Source organism: Helianthus annuus, chromosome 16 (assembly GCF_002127325.2).
Source record: "Helianthus annuus cultivar XRQ/B chromosome 16, HanXRQr2.0-SUNRISE, whole genome shotgun sequence".
Taxonomy (NCBI): domain Eukaryota; kingdom Viridiplantae; phylum Streptophyta; class Magnoliopsida; order Asterales; family Asteraceae; genus Helianthus; species Helianthus annuus.
In genome coordinates, this window is record NC_035448.2 from 154144675 (window position 1) to 154164930 (window position 20256).

Consider the following 20256-nt stretch of genomic DNA (forward strand, 5'->3'; position numbering starts at 1 on the left):
CTTTAAGTTAGTTATATATATAATATCACTCTAAAAACTTGGAATAAGCATTTAAAAAAAATATATATGTAAGGAATTTATGTTTAGATGAATAAGCATAGAAAAAATAAAGTAAACTGTGAAAATGGTTTCTAAGATTTGGTCAGTTTAGTCTAAAATTCAAACCTTTTGAATCTGGGTTCTTATGGTTTCAATTTTGTTACTATTTTCATCCAAAATTAAAATCGCATCCAGTTTTTTCTTTTTCCTCCCTTTAATAAAGGGCAAAATAGTATTTTAACCTTTTATTATAACAAATTTAAAAAATCTAACCATTTTACCCTTCATTAAAATGGGAAGAAAAAGACAAAAAAAAATGGATGTTAACTGAAAAATCTGACCAGAGTTTGCTTTTGGATGAAATTGGCAATAAAATTGAAACCATAGGGACCCAGATTCAAAATGTTTAAGTTTTGGACTAAAGTGACAAAAGTGACCAAACTCAGAGACCATTTTGGCAGTTTACTCGAAAAAAAAATTGTAAGGAATTTATTTTTAGAGTTAAATGTCATTTTGTTCCATGTGGTTTGGGCTATTTTGGCAGTTTAGTCCAGATGTTTCATTTTTCGTCTGTGAGTCTAAAAAGGTTTTGTCATTGCCATTTTAGTCCACTGGGTTAACTTCATACATTTTTTCTGTTAATGAGAAGGATAATTCGGTTATTTTATTTGTAATTTTGTTAACTAGAAGGGCAACAAGGCCTTATAAAATGACCGAATTGCCCTTCTCGTTAACAAAAAATAGATAAAGTTAACCCAGTAGATTAAAACGGCAACAGTGGAACTTTTTTGGATCCACAGACGAAAAATGAAACTTTTGGACTAAATTAACAAAATGGTCAAAACCACAGAGACTAAAATAACATTTAACTCTTATGTCTCTTATCCTAAGTAGTTAGGCTATGCATTATGGTCCCTTTTCATCATTCATTGTCATCTCAACGTTACATCACCATTCTCTCCATCCTCAAACTTAGGGTGTACGGGGCGTCCTCGGGGAGGAGATTCGGTGAGGCCTTTCCCCGATCGGGAACACTGCCGCCATCACCGCGGGGTCCCGAATCGGGGTGGGTTTTGGGTGTGGGTTCACCGATTGAATTTGCGCGTGGATCGAGATATGACCGTTGACAAACGGTCGAATTTATAAAAAAAAATCAATTTTTTTTAAACAATATATATCTAACCAACCTAATTCATTTTTTTTACCACATTCACAACTCTCAAACCCACACCAAAACTCTCAAACTCAAATCTTTCAAACACAAAATGGATTCCAAGTTTCCGTTTCTTTCTACCCTACCCGACTTTCCCGACGATGGAGATGCATTGTCAAGCGATAGTAGCTTAATTTTCTTCCAAAATCTCATCCAACAAGCGGAGCTACTAGACACGGCATCGTCTAGTAAAAAAAATTATGTCCGTCGAGATCGTGTGGGGGGCCACGAGACACTCATGGCCGATTATTTTGATGAAAATCCAAAATTTAGTGAAGATACTTTTCGTCACAGGTTTCGTATGTCCAAGTCTTTGTTCCTAAAAATTGTTAGTGACGTGGAAGCGTATGACGAGTGGTTTCAAGAAGGCTTAGACGGGAGAATGAAGAAAAGCTTTACACCGTTGCAAAAGGTTACTTCGGCAATTAAACAACTTGCAACCGGTAACCCACCAGACGAGGGGGACGAGTATTTAAATATGTCTGAAAGGACCTCTCGTGAGTGCCTTGAATATTTCTGCGAGACGGTATGTAAAAGGTATGGCGGTGAATTCCTACGTAGACCAACGAGCCACGACGTCGCGCTATTGTATCAGGCTCATGAGGAGAGGCATCACCTACCTGGTATGTTAGGGAGTCTGGATTGTACATACTTCGTCTGGAGAATGTGCCCCACAGAATTGCGTGGACAATACATGAGAGGCGATCATCAATACCCGACGGTTATGTTAGAAGCGGTAGCGTCTCAAGATTTGTGGATTTGGCATGCTTTTTGTGGGCCAGCGGGTTCACAAAACGACATCAACGTGCTGCAACAATCTCCGTTATTTCTTGCTCAACGAAACGGAACGGCGCCAAATTGTCCATTTCAAGTGAACAACCACTTATACAAACGCGGGTATTATCTTACTGATGGGATCTACCCTACCTGGTCCGTGTTTGTGAAGTCTTTTCCATATCCACACGACCCGAACGAAAAAAAGTTCAAGAGGCAACACGAGGCCGCAAGAAAAGATGTGGAACGGGCGTTTGGTGTGTTAAAGTCGAAGTGGGGAATACTAAATCGTCCAATGCGTTCGAAAACGGTGAGAAAGATAAGGTCCATCGTGTATACGTGCCTTATTTTACACAACATGATTATAAAAGACGACGGAAGGGCGATAGCACCGGTTCATATTCAAGATCCTCCAGTCGAACCCGTCTTCGATGATACAGCCTATACGGAGCTCATTGACGAAGACACGCATTGGAGGCTAAAACACGATCTCGTTGAGCATCTCGGAAGTTTAGATTTGCCTCACCTTGAAGTTGATTCGGACGACGAGTAGTTTGTTTTTATATTTTTCTAGGTTGAATGTATTTTTTTTCTAGTTCGAATGTTTTTTTTTTTAATTTAATGAAATGTCTTTTATTTAATTTTTATTTTTATTAATCTTTTTTTAATTTGTAAACATGCATCATTTTAGGAAAAAAAAAAACAACTCCCCTAATAGGGGAGTGCCGCCATCAAAAAGGGGTATTAGGAGAGTGTTAGAGGGGAGTTGACGTGGCTTATTCTGGTTGGTTACGTGTAAGAGGGGGGACTCACCTATTAGGTGAGCACCCCTTACACCCTTATGTCGTGGTCATCCTCTTATCCCATCACATTTTTATATGTGTTTAACATAAGAGAGAGAGAGAGAGTGTGTATCAAGCATGATGATTAGGACCATGGCGATGATCATACCGAAAGTTCAAGGGATGAAGGGAGGGGGTGGTGTTCCCCTCCATCCCGATCCGATGTGGCACTTCTGGTGTCTTTCTCCAAACACCACAACATATAGCCTTATAAAAAAAGAAATTATGTTTCTTACATATAATGATAATAACAGCTTGTATTAAGTAGTACAAAAGAAAGAGTAAACTTCAAATTTCTAGATTATTGATTTTTGAAAATATAAGAAAATTTGAATATTTCTGTAATTAGTTGTAATGTGACAATCATATTTAAACTACGACTAAGTCCACGAGATTAAATACATTGTTATTTACTTTCAAAAAGAATATTTAAAAAGATATATGTTTGATTGAATAAAAATTTCTTTTGTAACCACGATTCACTATAAAAATATCACACAACATGACTCATGCACCAATACGATTAAAAGAACTAATATGTTTTTATGAATAAAAAAATCATTTATAACAATAACAATTCACTATAAAAAAATATCACACATCATGACTCATGCACCAATACGATTAAAAGAAGAAATCTCACATTTTATTTCCTCACTGAATAATCAAAACTTTTTAAATACTAATTAAGAATAATCAGAATAAAAATAGATTTGATTCGTATCTTCTAACTATAAGATATATAAATTTATTACAATAAACACCAACTAATATATTTTATTTAACACCTCTAGTAGTTAGAATAAGAAGGGTATACTATCACGAAAAAATAAGAAAAAATCCATAAAAAACTAAGACAATAAATAACTTTGCGGAGCCAAGCGACGATGATATATCTATCATCTATGCCCACAATGGCAACGACAAGAAGCACAAGAACAAGACTATGGTGGCAGTAGATCCGTTTATAATGAAAGAACCTATAATCTCGGTAACATGACACATCAAGAGAAAAATAAATAAAACATATTTTATATATATACATGCGTCCCATAATGCATGGAAGAGATACAATGAGAAAGAAAATCGTCATACGAAAGAGCAACTAGGTAAAAGGGTTGCCAACCAACCTAGATTTGGTATCGCTATTGACAAAGAGGGATGAGATGGATAGAAAAAAAAATACACTAAGAATTTGTTACCACGTAGAATAATAAACACATCAAAATATGTTATGTATTATTATCAAATATTTATAGGAGTACAATTAGAGTAATAATAAAAGAATACTAATCAAATTATTTCTCTTAGACTCTTAGTTATAGCAATAATAACTACACTAAATTTTAAATGATATATTTTATGTAATAAAGCTAATTCATAGAGTCCATATTATAATACGTGTGATTATCTTAAAGTATATAATATTAATTATCATTATATACGATATCAACTAGGTTAGGACCATATATTATAGGTGGCTAGTAAGTGTATATTACATATGTAGTCATGAATGTTTAGAATTTATAAAAAGATATTTGATAACAAAAGTACTTTAAATATTCTTTGATGTTGTAAAGGAAATGAAAACAAGATCACCTGCTTTTGATAATCATGATATTGCCTGCCCCGTTTCTCCTTGAAGAGAACAAACATGATATCTCAAGGAATCGCATATCTTTAGCCATAACTCTAGTTCAAATTTCTTGTAAAACTAACTTCAAATTTAAATGAGTCAGGTTGCTTGTAAGTTACTAAGGTCAATTCGCTAAAAACTCAAATCAAGTCGAGTTTAAACAAGCTCAAAAACCCAAGTTTCGTATATCAATGTCGACAAGGCTTGTGAGTTTAAACGAGCTTATTATTGTATAAATGTAATAATTAGTTCGGTATAAAAAATATTAACTAGATAACAAATATTACAATATATAGTTATTTATGATTAATATAACTAAATTATACGTGTTATGTTGCACACACACGTATATATAATCATTATAGATGTATATAATAAAATTGACAATAAATAACAAATTGACAATAAATAACAAATGTGAGTGGAGGAGAGAGAAAATGTTACTGTTCATCTGTATATTTGGGGGGACACTGTTCACCCACTATATTATAATGCATGAGGGGGAGGGGGCATTTTAAGATACCCAAAAAATAAGAACTTTCCCCCCTCTTTATTTATAGAAAGACCCCTAAAATGAGGGTAGTTTAGTCTTTTAAATACTATTTATTTTTTAGCCCCTAAACTTATTACATCTAAATCCCTAAGATTTTAACAAAATTATAGGTAATTAGTTACAATTCATCCTTCCACAACAAACTTATAATTTTTTACGTTTTCTTGACATATTTTATAAACTGTACTGTTTAAAAAAATCAAAGATAGCATGACGACCTACATATTTTTGTCGACGTTTCGGTAGTTATCTTGTTCAATATCGACGCATGGATTAAAAGGTACAAGTCGACAATGCTTTAATGTACAAGTAATTAATACATGGGATCTAATGCATCTAATCTACAAAGATGTGCTCCATCTATGCAAACAAAAAGAATTAAAAGTACCGTTTTATAAAATGAAGATATTATGTGTCACATTTTATTTTATTAAATCTGCCTAATATCTATACTTAGATATATCTTATAAAAACTTAAAACTAACCACACCAAACTTCCTAAACAAAGGGGTGACAAATCTAAAATTAAACTCTAATGCACTTGTATAGTTACTACTATAAATACATAGCATGACACTCTATATCTATTGCTAAACAAAGTTAAAAAAATAGATCCAGTTCTGAATTCAATTGTTGCGAAAAACCAAGCATGCGAGATTGAAAATTCTAAAGTCAGTTCTGTTATATCGCAGCAGTGAATAATTGTTTTCTTTTATTTACTATTATGTGAATGTTAACTTATTTGATTTTTCATATTCAGATGCATGATGAACATGCCAATTTAAACAACCCATTTGTCGAACAAGCTTCTAAGGTATTGATTTTGCTGGTTTTTAAGTATTATTTTTGCGTATATCTTTCTTATTAACATGTTCGTTATGTTATTATATGTGTGTTTTATTGCAGGATGATGGTGATAAAAGTGTTGATATTATTTCTTATGGTGCAATGTTTAGTCCATACAAGTCTAATCTTCAACGTGAATTTAGTGAAGAGGTAATTTTAAGGTTTATTTAATCTTTTTTAACTTTTGTATTCAATTTTTGTCCTTTTTAAGGATCGGAAGTTTGAGACTCAAAGGAAGAGATCCAAGAGACTCTCTGAATGGAAATGGAGTGAGGTTATTAATTTAGACGATTCTGATAACAATGACAAAGAAGAGGAATTAGAAAATACTGTCGATTAAAGCACAAAGCAGAAAACCAAATTAAAAATACCTCGAGTGTCAATTCAGAAGCGGAACAGATTTCATGCAGTTTAATATTAAATCTATCAAGTGTTTTTATGTTTTTTTTTTCATTTGCAGTTGTTATGTTTGATCTAGACGTATGAATAAATTTTATTTTGTATTTGAACTTTATTTTGGATGTTAATATAATACAATTATTAACCATATTAATAAAGTTCAAAATAAAGTTAGTATCCTAAATTTACAAGTCAATTGAACTTATATAAGTTAATATCCTAAAGTTGCAATAAATAGATATTGCAGTTAGATATAGTCAAGCTGAAATTATAAAATATTGCAGCTATTTTTGGATAATCTAATAATTTGTATTTCTTAATTAAAAAATAATAAAGTAATAAACTTTAAAGCTAAACTAAAAACCTGAACTTACTATAATATAAAGTTAATAAAGATATAAACTCTTAACATCATATTTTTTATAAAAATTGTTTTTAAAATTTATAAAAATATAATTTTTTATATATATAAAAACGAAATTTAACAATTAAAGTTAAAGGTGTAAAACGTATTTACGAGTCCACTACTATTTTTTTATAAAAACAAAAATTTTAAACTTAAAGTTTATTCAATGAGTACCGTGTGGATATTTAAAAAAAGTTATGAACTTTAAAGAATAAAATTATAAACATTATCATTTAACCAACAAAATAAACTTACTTTACAACTATAACAACTTATCTTTTATTTTTTGTTATTTGATTATTATTTTTTATTAAAAACGAAACTTTACATTTGTAAAACCGTTTTTTTTTTACTTATTTATAAACAAAACATTTTGTTTTTTTTAACAAAATAATTCTTTTATAAACATTTTTTGTAACAATTAATATAAATAAAATACCCCATAAATTTACAATCTTTATTAGATAAATACGGTGTTGCGAATTTTTAGTAACTATAAGATCAACTATAATTTTTATAGATAATATTAGTCAGTTTCAAAAGAATTCTTTACCAACTTAACTAGATACATGGTAGATTGTGTTACATATTTTTAGGGATTATAAGTTAAAAGTAGACTTATATAGATAAGATTAGTTAGAAACTAAAAATCTGAACTTAGTATGATATAAAGTTAATAAAGATATAAACTCTTAACATCATATTTTTTTTATAAAAAACAGTTCTTGAAATTTTATAAAAATATAATTTTTTTTATATTTGTAAAAAACCGAAATTTAACAATTTAAGTTAAAGCTCTAAAATGTACTTACGAGTCAAATACTATTTTTTATTTTTATAAAAACGAAAATTTTAAACTTAAAGTGTATTGGATGAGTACTATGTGGATATTTAATAAAAGTTACGAACTTTAAAGAATAAAATTATACTTTATAACAATTATAACAACTTATCTTTTATTTCTTGTCTTTAGATTATTAATTTTTATAAAAAAACAATATTTTTTGTCTTTTGATTATTAATTTTTATAAAAAAACAAAACTTTACATATCTGTAACACTTATGATATATATCCTCCACAATAATGTTATCATAATTATTATACTAATAAGAAAACTACCAGAAACAAGTGCCACAATGCAAAGTGCCGCCCCGCTGCATCGTGCGGGTACCCTACTAGTAATTTTTTAATATATAATGAAAGTGGTTGTGAGTGAAGAAGAGAGAAAAATGTAATGATAAAGGTATAAAAATATTATTTAATTAAAAAGGAGAGAGAAAAAATATTTGTTTTTAGTGAAAATATATTGATATAGAAGTTGTTTTTAATGGAATGTATGTATATTTTTAGGGAGCTCGATATGAATGCTCTAACTTCAACATCAAATTCATCATCAGAAGCACAGGATTTGCTGTATAAAATAGAAGGTTACTGTGTATAAGTTTTTGATGAATAAGTTATGAAAATTCTCTAGAATAGCAATAAAGTTTTAATATTTTTTTATGAAAAAAAAATATCTTTACATATTTACCAGTTTAACATGTCTCTTTTGTTCTGTTTCTGGTTTTTCTTTACTTTGATTTGAATAGAAAATACTTCTTGTTATTACTAAACTTAAATTTAAACTTAGGGTGAAAATGTTAACAGTGGGATCGAAGACTGACGGTTGGTCTTTCCTCGGTTCGTTAACAGTCTGGTCACGCTTCGGTCACCTGATTTAGATGGTTCAAGACCGAAAAACGTAATGTAGAATGGTGATTTTGTTCTTATTTTCAAGTCCAAGTGGATTTGTTAACACTGAAACATTCAAATAAAAACTATAAACTAATTAATATGTTTAAGTTAACTAGTGATTAAAAAAGTTCAATAATGTAAAGAATATTAAAAATGTTGAGTTGTTGCAACCATTTCTTTTAAAAAAAATAATAAAAAAGGTTTTGTCAACATTAGTTGCAACAAATTGTAACGATAATGAAGAGTTAAATTATTTATTAGGTGGAAATTAGGTTTAAATAATGGAGTTGTGTTAGTAAGTTGCTTTCAACTAATATGTGATGTTGATTGTTACGCTGTTCTTCTAAAAAAATAGTATATTTCGATATTGTTTATGTAAATGTGATTTAATATCAACTTTTGAAGAATAAAAAGTATTTAATCCTTCTTTTATTACTATTTTTTGTTATAATAATCATAAACCAAAAAACTTGTCAAGTTGCATCAACTTTTAATATCAAAATGTATTTTTAATAGTTTTAGATTTGACATTATAAAACATTCGTAGGCAGTTTAAGTCGAGTGTAGCGAAGGGAATGGAATGAACTGCAGATGTTGAAAAGTCATAGTGCACTCACAAGCTAGCGCAACAAATTATTGTCTTGTTTTATTCTTTTCTTTCTTTTGCAAAAGATTAAGGAAGAGGTTATTAATGTTACAGTTTGCTTCTCTCCTTAGTCAATTTTGAGGAAAAATGGCTATCATAACACCGCGTGTAGCTTTTAAATGGTCTAATTGTCGAATACCCAACTCCCGGATGACGTTAGATGGATCTTCACTGACGTCGAGAGCCTTTATCTCCGTTACTACAAAAGAACAAACCGTTAGCCTCGCCACGGAGGACCCCGGAGGGGGGATCCGTGACCAAGCTCCGGCGTGAGAGTAAGTAAACTTGCCGGAAAGATAGAGGAGCTTATTCCGATGAGTGTGTCACCGGAATATTTCCTCGTAGGTGTGAATCAAACGAATGGAATGTATGTGCGTAATAAATAAGAATATTGGTCGGAAATAAATATAGGAGTAGTAAATGAGGATCAAGTAAATGAGATAGTCTCCTGCCCATACCTTACGTCCTTCATTGTTCTTCTTATATAATACCCAGCCCTTATCTAGCATGTGGGATATTTTACTTAGATGATCCAACGAATCCGGTGAGTCCTCGAGGGGTGCAGACACGTGTCTCACCCCTAACGGTAAGATGATCTTCTCATTTAATGCCCTAGCCGGAAAGTACATGTGCCAGCCGAGATCCTCTTCATATCAATATTAAATGAAGCCTGCATTCTCTGCTTCTGGTTTTCCCGCCTTTGACAAAGGGAGAGAAACCTTAATGGGCAAGATAACTCTATTACGTGGGCTTTCGTATAATTGGGCCTTCGTGAGGATAATCCAGAGCGGGTAAAGTGGGCCTTCCCACTGGCCCGTCGTCAAGTCATCTTTAGCCCCTGGTTCTGAGACCCGAGGCTCATGATCCGGGGCTGAGTCATAACTGTTCAAAGAGTAGTTTTTCTTTTTGTGTGTGTGGGCCCTCTCCCGGTCAGTTGTAATCAATCGCCCCCACTAGCCATTATTTCGCCGGACACCTATAGCGGGAGTTATCCCCTTATCAACACGTGCCCCTTTTTTGAATTTTGACGAGATTGATGATGGGACGGTTATCTGCATGTCAGTTGCCCTCTTTTTAAATACCCTATGCCCTCTCAAATTTTTCTATCTAACCTTTCAGATTCCCTTTTTTCTCCATCGCAATTCCTTTCGCTCACCGTTTCTTCTTCGATCGCCGTTCTTCTTCCGACTATGAGTCGTTCCGGCCGTTCTGTAATCAAATCAGTCCTGACGGCAAAATATTTGAGGTCTTTTGTCGAGACATTTGCCATCCCTGAACAGTTTTCTCCTACCTTACCGGATCCTGATGAATCGGCGGTGTTTACGCCGGATGTGATCCCTCTTTATACTCTAGCTTTCTCCTCTTGCGGGGTCCGATATCCACTCTCCTCTTTTAAAGTCGATTTGCTTCACCATTTTAGGGTTCACTTCTCTCAGTTGCATCCTTTAGGGTGGATGAGAGTAGTACATTTCGAATTATCTTGTGTTGCTATCTCCGGTGAGCCTTCCATTCCCCTGTTCTGCATGTTTTACAAGCTGATCTCCGATGGAGATTGGTTTACCTTTGCCAAGAGGCAGAACAACGTGTCAAAACCCTGTTACTCTTTCATGCCTACTTCTACTTACCCGAAGGATTGGAAAAGTAGGTTTATTTTTGTCTCTGCTGCTATGATGTCAGAATCCCCTTTGCCCAGGGATGCTGATACTCCCATCGAAGATGTTGTTCCTTCCTTATCGGCGAACGAGACTGTTCAGTAGAAGCGTATGTATGAGCATCCTACCAGGGCTTTCACTTTTTTCGAGGGTATTTTGGCTATAGGTGGATTGAGTCCCTCTTACCCTGTTCGTCCCAAAGCTTTCTTTGGCAAAAAAGGTATTTTTTCGTCTCAGGTCTGCATTTGTTTGTTTTTGCTTCTTTATCTTTGTGTAGTCATCTTTAGCGTCTTTTTCCTGCAGAGTTGACTTTATGGAGGTTGCTTCAGGGAGACTCCAAGGATGTGCAGTTCATGGTTGATGGTGAAGTTGTTCCGGGTCTGAGCCGGAGTGGGGCAGCGTTGGTTACAGGGGGATCTGCCCAGGTTGGGGGTTCTGTCACTGTGGGAGGTGACGAGGGGAACCCCTCTGATGAGGAGGAAAGTTCCCCTGACCTTCCCCCTGTCCAGCATGCTGATCAGAGTGAAGATGAAGATTTGGAAATCCGTTTAGTTCGCAAGAGAAAATCTGTAAGTCCTCAGCCAGCCCCCGCTCCCCGTAATATCCGACAAAGACTTCGAAGTGCCAGTGGTCAGAAGCCCCTTCCTTCGTCGAAGGCTGTTTTTGATCTTCCCCCTGTCGGGGTCAAAGGCTCTTTGTCTAAACACTTGAGGTCTTCGAGTCTTGTGAGCATGCCTTTACTGGTGGGTCTTTTCTTCTTCTCGTTCCTTTTCTCTGCCTTTGTCTTGTTTTTGATATCTTATCCTTGTTTTGCAGGGGAGTTCTCAGGATCCCATAGAGATTCCTACCGGTCCCTCTTCTTCCCATGTTCGGGATAAGGCTTCTGAGGTGGGCGTAGCCCGCTTCTCCTCAGCTTTTGAGCTCTCGCCTTCTCATGCTACTGGGACCAGTAAACCCACTCCTCTTGAAGGTCCCGCTCATCGATCCCCTCTCGCTCCCCTGTTTGCAGATGTTATCCCTCTCACTTACGTCCCCAAATGGAAGGTGACTAGTTCTTCGGTGATAGGGACTCCCGAAGCTGCTCGGGACTTCCTGAACCATGTTGTTCCTCCCTCACATAAATTCGTGAATTCTGCTCTGAGGGACGACCTTTTCGAGGACCAATACAGCATGTCCCTTTGTGAGAGCTTTTTAGGGGTGCTGGTATGTTGCAGAGGGTTGACGATCTAAGGAGGGCTAACGAGGGACTCAAGGCTGAGCTTAAGGCTTCCCAATCTGTTGCTGCCGGACTTAGGTGCCGGGTGGTTGAAGCTGAGAGGAAGTTACAGGAGGAGAAGGTGTACAATCCTTCCTCCTCCCCCTCCCTTTTTTTTATATATAAACTGACCTTCTCTCCAGGGGGCTGGAGCCATGTTGGAGAAGAAGGAGCGAGCCTGGGAGCAGGAGATGGCGGTGCTGACGAGGGAGAAAGAAGAGTTGGTTGCTGAGTTGAAGTACTTAAAGGAGGTTGGCTCCGTTTCCCAGGAGCAGCTCAACACCATGTACGCGGACTACGGGATAACCTCCGACGACAATCAGCGATTGGCGAAGGAAAAGCATTGGCTGATTACTGAAGGTTTTGGAGCCTTCCTTGCCGCGGTTGCCCAGTCGGAGGACTTTAAGAGTGGTTTGGAGGAGATATACAGGGCTTACCGGGATGTTGGCTACCAGGCCGGTCTGAAGGATGGTTATGCTTATTCTGCCCAGGGTTTGGGCAGGAAAGAGACTTCGTTGTACAACTCCAAGGCTAAGAAGAAGTTAGCCAAGTGAGATGAGGAGTTTGGAAGCAAGACCCCCGTTATCCTGAGGAAAATCCTGGAACATCCCTTGATATCAATAGACGAACTGAAAGCCCTGTTTGCCTCTGCAGGTCCCTCTTCTCCGCCGTCCTTGTCCGGGGGTGTACCCCAGTAATTCCTGAACATTTGCTTTTCTTCGATATGGTTGTAACCTAACTAACTACCTTTCTTGGGATACTTTTGAACTTTTTTGTGTTTAGATGATTTTGAGACCTTTGTGTGGGGGTCCCCTTAGTAGTTACTTATGCAACTTGTGATCCTGTGTTGTTGCCCTGTTGTTTGCATACTTTTTGTTGTGTTTGTTGCTTTTGCAGGGGCTTTTGCTTAGGATCAAGGCGGTGTTTTTCCTGAAGACCTTTGGACCATTTTACAAAGAGTTGAGCCTTAGTTCTCGAGCTTGTTGTGCTTTGTTGTTTTGCATGTTGGCCAAAGTTTTTCGAGGCTTTTCTTTGTACATTTGTTCTGTAAATGAATGAAACACGATTTCTTTTTGTAGCTTAGTCTACAAAGATGTATTGTGTTTGTGGTTTGTTTAGTAAACATGGATTGTCTGTTCGAGGCCAATCACTGGACAAGTTCATAATGTGAGATTATGTTTATAGTTTACATTTTTGTCCGTTTTCTTTGGGTTAGCTAGACCCTTTTTGCCCCATAGCTGGGCTTTTGGCATGTTTGATATGCTCTGTGCACGTGTGTTTGCCTGTTAAGTAGGCTTTATGGTGTTTCTAGGCACGTCTGCCTAGGTATAATACCCGTTATTTTGTCAAAAGAGGACATGTTGACTGTCCGTTTTTCATTCACTTCTTTGGGATTATACTTCCCAGCGTAAATTTTTACAAAAGATCTGTCCTTAGGGAACCCCAGATTAGTAATTAAATGTTACAAAAGTGGCTCTTGGCCATTTTCCCTGGGGGCAAGCCCCTTACATGTGATATTTCCTAAGCTGCATGAGATTCCAGGTCCTGGGGACCTCCTTGCCCTCGAGTGTTTCCAACTTGCAGCTTCCTTTGCCGTTTGCCCAAATGACTCGGTAAGGTCCCTCCCAGTTAGGGCCTAGCTTTCTGGTGCTTTCTTGCAGGCTGGCTTCATTTGCTCTGAGAACTAGATCCCCTGGGACAAGGTTGAGCTTCTTCATCCTGGCGTTGTAGTAACTTTCCAGCTGCCTCTTGTATTTGGCCTCCCTGACTGCTGCTATTTCTCTTCTTTCTTCCAAGAGATTCAAGTTCATCCTGAGGTCTTGCTCATTTTTCTCCTTCCGGAGCCTCATTCGGGTAGTTGGGGATCCTATCTCAGCTGGGATGACAGCTTCTGTCCCGTAGGTCAGGCTGAAAGGAGTCTCCCCATTGCAACTTTTAGGAGTGGTCCTGTATGCCCATAACACGAATGGTAGTTCTTCCAGCCGTCCTTTTTGTTTTCTTCCGAGTCTTCCCTTTATTCCTTTGATGACACTTTGATTAGCTCTTTCTACCAATCCGTTGCTCTGGGCATGAGTGACGGATGTAAACACTTGCTGAATTTGCATCTGCTCGCACCATGGCTTGAAAGGCCTTCCAGCAAATTGGACCCCATTATCGCTCACCAGTTCCTTTGGGACCCCATATCTGCAGATGATGTTGTCTAACACGAACCTCCTCATCTGTTCCCCAGTAATTTTTGCCAGGGGCTTCGCCTCGATCCACTTGGTGAAGTAGTCGATGGCCACTACCACATACTTGACCCCTCCTGGACCTTCCGGGAATGGCCCGATTATGTCGATGGCGCACTTTTGGAAGGGCCAGGACGTTAAGACTAGTATCATGGGGTGTTTGTGTTGGTGGGTCATTGGTGCATGTACCTGACAATTATCACACCTCTTGATCTCCTCAGATGTTGTTTCATACATTCGTGGCCAATAGAACCCCGCATTCATTGCCCTTGTTACTATCGTCCTTGGCCCCGAATGCATTCCACAAATCCCCTCGTGCATCTCCCTAATCACATACTCGGCTTCTTCCGTATCGACACACTTCAGGGACGGGCCCAGATATGATCGTCGATACAACTCTCCGTCAATCAGTTCATACTGCAGGGCCCTGACCCTCACCTCCCTGGCCGCCCAGTCTCCCTCAGGTAACGTCCCGTCCCTGAGGAACTTCAGGATCGGTGTCATCCATGTTTCCTGTGTATTCTCGATTGCGGTTATCTCCTTCATGTCGAGGGAGGGGCATTCAAGACTTCTACTTTGACTTCTCTTGCCAGGTGGTCAAATGCCGCCGAGGCCAATTTACTGAGGGCATCAGATTTTCTGTTCCGTCCTCGGGGGATGTATTCTAATCTGAAAGTCTTGAAAGCTTTGGCTGTTTCCTTTACTTTCGCTACGTACTGAGCCATGATGTTGTCTTTGGCTTCATATTCTCCTTGGTACTGTTTAACTACCAGTTGTGAGTCAGTGCTAGCTTCCACATGCCTTGCTTTCATTTTTTGTGCCAGCCTCATCCCTGCCATGAGGGCTTCATATTCGGCAGTGTTGTCGGTGTTTTCGAAATCCAGCCTTATGGCGTACGTTGATGCGTGGTTGAAAACCGGCGTTCGTTAATGCTTAAGTTGATGTTTTTACTTGACTTTTAATCTTGAATAGCCTACTTTTAATTAGATTTGTGTTTTGTAGGTTTAATGAAGTTTAAGGAGCTTTTCGGGAGCTTTACGGATCACCGGGACATTAAACGGGTCAACCGGGAGTTCAAGAAGCGAAAAATTGGAGAAACGGAGTTGGACAAGTCGTCGGCGACGGGCATAGGCCGTCCCCCACGGGTTCGGGAAATGCCCGTAAGCCAAGAACACCCGTATCCAGTCATTTAGCCCGTCGGCTACACATGCAGTTTTGGGGACCCGTCGGCGACGGGGTCAGGCCCGTCGGCGACGGGTAGTGGATTTTCAAAACGCGAATGTTGTTAATTTAAAGGCTAATATCGATTTTGATTGGTGTTCTTTCATTGAATACGGGGGTTACACTAAAAATTGAGTTTGAATCTTGTTCTTGGAGCCTAATTCACCCACCATTCCTTCTCCAATTCCATCTATCACTACATCTCCAATCCGAAGCAAGAATCATCTACCATCATTCATCACAATCTTGATTCCTAACCCTAGCCATCAATCCATTGATCCATCCACCCATCATCATCCATCACCAACCTTCATCATTCACCAATCCTCCAATCAAGCTTCAAGATGACTCCATCCGCATTCCAAACATCCGGTGATCAAGTTGCATCAACCATGAGCGGCTAATCATCTCGGTTTCACCCCGGTGTAGGTAGTTGTTAATTTTAGGGTTTCAATTTGTTCTTGTTTCATCTTAGTGACAATTTGTATTTGGTTTTTGAAACTCTTGACAATAGTATTACATTTGTTACGAATTTGTGAATTGTCGAGCGATGTTAAAAGTTATGACTTTGCGAAACGGTGATATGTAATTGTACATTGTCATTGTTAGGATTTACTTGTGTTGATTACAAAGTGTCTTTTTGTCCGTTCTTCGGGGCGTTGATAGTTAGTAGCACCTAAGTCACGGTACACTAAACCCGTTAATCAAATGCATTTGAGTTGAAACTAAAACTTGTAGAAATCCTAGGTTAGCAATTACCGAAACCGGGTGTGATTCCTTTTTATCATTATTGTTCTAGTATCCAATTTTCTTGCAATCGTTAATTAGTAGTAGTTAATTAATTAATCCAATTTCAGTAGTTCAAATTCACATCTTTTTATTAAACAAAAATACAAAAACACTTTAGCAAGCTTCATAATTGTGACAATTCTTTATAATTCTGTCAAATCCATACACAAACCACATACTCTTCGTGGATCGACCCCTTGCTACCACTAACACATTGTTAAGGGTAATTTGGGCTTATAAATATTATCTTTGACCGGAGCGCGACACTCCGATCAAATTTTGGCGCCGCTGCCGGGGAGTGCGTGCGCTTTGTGTTTGGATATTGTTTGAATTTGTGTGATTAACTGTTTAAGCTGTTTAGCTTTCTTTTTGTATTTGTCTTTTTCCTTGTTACGCGGGGTGTGTTACTTGTGCAGGTTACAGGTAGTGCATGCATACGCGGAACTCCGGGAGGACTTCACCTTTAGTCTACGAACCGGAAATCGAAAGACTCGCAAGAAGGAACCTAGCAAGCCGGTTAGAAGCAACTCTTGCTTCTAATCAAACCATCCAAACACCACCACTCACGCCGACCATTGAAACCGATTCAATGGCGAATCAAAACTCCAATCAAAACCAGAACCAATTCCAATACCGGAGCAACTTTAATCCCGCTCAAAACACCCAACCTATACCTCAAGAACAACCGGGTGGTAACACCAACGCTAGACCACCCACTCCACCTTTCCGAAACCAAAATACCAACAACACCCAACGAACACCTCAACAACAAACCCTTCACCGACAAGCATCGTTACCTATCAACCTTGATTATCAGAATGTCAATTCGGATCGTAGAGGTAACCGTGATCGCGGCAATCCCGCAAATGAAGACCCGTTTTTCAACATCGATGATTTAAGGGATGCAATCCCCGATGATGAACCGTATAGTGTTCCCGGTTATCAATCGCCGGAACATGTAAGCATTCATACGGAAAATTCGGACGATGGGGGGTACTACGATGATCGGGTTAACGATGATGAAGATTGGGGCTACGTGAATAGGGGAAACATCTATAACGCTAGAAGGTATGATGATGAGGAATTTGGCTACCAAAATGCCAATTACGTTGGGGACGATGAATACGGTTACGGAGGTGGAAGAAATGATGGTTATGGGAACAACCGTCAACCACGGAACAATAACCAACGAAACCGGAATGATGGGTTTTATAATAACAACAATGCAAACCCTAACCGGATTCCTCGTTTCGTGGGAGGTGGTAACCCAAGGGATAATCGAAGGGAGGATCGAAGAGGTGAAAGACGGGATAATAGAAGACCGGTCGATCAAGAAGTTAATGGTCCACAACGTAGGCAACAACCTCTACGGGGAGTGAATGACTGTTTCCGACCGATAGTGACCGAGAATAACTCTCCAATAGTGTGCGAAAGGAGAATGTTTGATTGTAAGCCACATTACATCAACATAATTCCTCATTTCAATGGGAGGTCTAACGATGAGCCCTACACACATCTTGCGGAGTTTTCTTCCATTTGCAACACTATTGGGGGGCATAACTTCGCACTAGAGGAGGTCAAACTTCGCTTGTTCCAATTTTCATTGAAAGACAAAGCGAAGCAATGGTTCCTTACACTTCCGGCCAATAGCATTCGCACATGGGGAGAAATGCAACAAGCTTTTCTGGATGAGTATTATTCAATGGCAAAGACCGACGATGCTCGTGATGAAATTAGGTCTTTTCACCAATTGTCGGGCGAACCGTTGCATGAAGCCTTCACAAGATTTAGGGAGTTGATGCGAAAGTGCCCACATCATCAAATAGAAAAGTGGGAATTGGTCAAATGCTTTGTACAGGGTTTGGACGACAACACATGGAACCGACTTGAATCAACGAGCAATGGGACCCTTCTAAGCAACCATGAAGATGATGATTGGGAGTTTTTGGAGCGGATGAGCAAACGATCAAAGGAAAAGGAATCGGCCGACCGAGCCAAAAAGCACCCTACCTCAAGGTCATGGCCCGATCGTGATGCAAGTTCTAAGGATCGGATTGATACGTTGGTGCGGGAATTGGCCCGCATGAAGAAGAAGGAAGTGGGTGCGGTACAATATAGCGTATGTGAAGAATGTGGTGACATCGGTCACCGGACCGAGAATTGTCAAGCCACCGTGGAGGTGAATCAAGTGTATGGGGACCGAAGGCAATATGATATGAACTCTAACACTTACCACCCCGGGTTGAGGAACCATCCTAACTTTAGGTATGGTAATGCCTCTAACCAAATGAATCCGAATTTCCAATCTGGAAATCAAGGCGGGTATTCGCACCAAACTCGCCAAAGAGGTTACAACCAAGATGGTCACGGGTTGACGAATAATCAAGGAGGTGGTGGTGATTTGAATGCAAAGATGGATGCAATGCTTTCAATGATGCAAGAGTCCAAGAAAGAGAATGAAATTCGGGACAAATCGCATGAAGCATTAGCAAAACAAGTGGGCCAACTTGCGGAGGAAATGGCACAACTGAGGGGGAGTGTGGGAAAGCTCCCAAGTGACACCACGGTGAACCCTAAGCATCAAAGTTCAAGCACGGGCAATGTGAGGAATGTGCACATTAGCGCGGTAAGTCTTCTTTCAAATGATGAGGTTTGTAGTAGTGTTGAAAGCATTCCACCACAATGCGTTGATGGTGTAGTGGGAAATACAAGAGATGAGTTGGAAAGTAAAAATGAACAAGAAACGATTTCACAAATTAAAATTGAAAAAATGAATAAAAATTCTTTTTGTGAAAATTGTTTAAATCAAATTAAACCGATTAATGCATCAAAAGTTGAGGAATGGTACCCACCGAAGGATGAGAGGTGGGAAAATTTTAAACAAGCAAAAATTAATTTACCGTTACTCGATGACATTAAAAAGGTTCCGGCTCATGTGGAATGCTTAAAGGAGTTAAGCATCGAAAAACGGCACAACAAATTACCCGAACCGGTTGATTTGATATCACATGTTAGTGCCGTTCTATCGAGTACCCTTCCTCAAAAAGCTCAAGATCCGGGAGATCCTCTTATTCCAATTCAAATTGGAACCTTCAAAATTGAGAGGGCGCTCCTCGATCTTGGAGCTTGTGTGAGCATTTTACCCGGGAGTTTGTATGACCAATACGATTTTGGTCCATTAAAAAATTTTGATACTCCCGTGGTATTGGCCGATCAGACTCCCACGCATCCAAGGGGGATGGTGGAGGATGTGATTATTAAGGTGGATGATTGCTACTACCCAGTTGACTTTTTGGTAGTAGACTATGTTGGTTGTGTTGAGGATACCCAACCGGTAGTTATCTTGGGTAGACCGTTCTTGGCAACTGCTAATGCCATAATAAATTGTGCAACGGGAACGGTAAGCATGAAGTTTAGGGACCGGGAATTAAATTTAAATGTTTTTCCAAATTTCACTAACCCGCTCGGTGAGGATAAGTGTCCTAAAAAGGACATGAATCCAAACAAAAAGGTGTGTGCTATGGTTGGTAGGTTTGGAGAACCAAAGAAGAAACCGGTCAAGAAGAAGAAGGCGAAGAAGTCGCCTCAAGAAAAGAAGAAGGAAGAGGAAGTGAGGAAGTTTGGACCGTTTGGCAACAAATGGTACGAATCACCGGTGGTTGATTTTGAGGAGCTCGTGGACGGCAAGCATGCCATTCGACCACCATGAGGTGGTAAGTTAATTGTTGTTGTATATTTTATTTCGCATTTCGTTTTAGTGTTTTCCGTAGTTTAGTTAGTATTGTTGTTGTTGTACAATTTTGTTATTTCGTTTTAGTAGTTAAATGAACGTTGTGGGTGTGTTCCCTATATAACCCTCACGAGACCTCTCATCCTCCCAAGCTATTGGGGGGTTTAAAAGGGCTTGTTGCATACGCTAAATGCAACCGTGATTCCTACGAAAGTGAGTTAGGGCTGTTATTGTTGTACATTTTTTCCCACAAAAATCAAGGTAATTTAACGCATGATTTGGTAACACTTTC

The 20256-nt window shown here is 38.4% G+C and overlaps 1 protein-coding gene across 1 annotated transcript; it reads left to right on the top strand.

Annotated features, from left to right (window-relative positions):
- Positions 1-17672: 17672 nt before the first annotated feature.
- LOC110919876 lies at positions 17673-19943 on the top strand. The gene is made up of 2 exons (XM_022164123.1): positions 17673-18960; positions 19069-19943. The coding sequence occupies exons 1-2, from the start codon at positions 17673-17675 to the stop codon at positions 19941-19943; spliced, it is 2163 nt and encodes a 720-aa protein (XP_022019815.1).
- Positions 19944-20256: the final 313 nt, after the last annotated feature.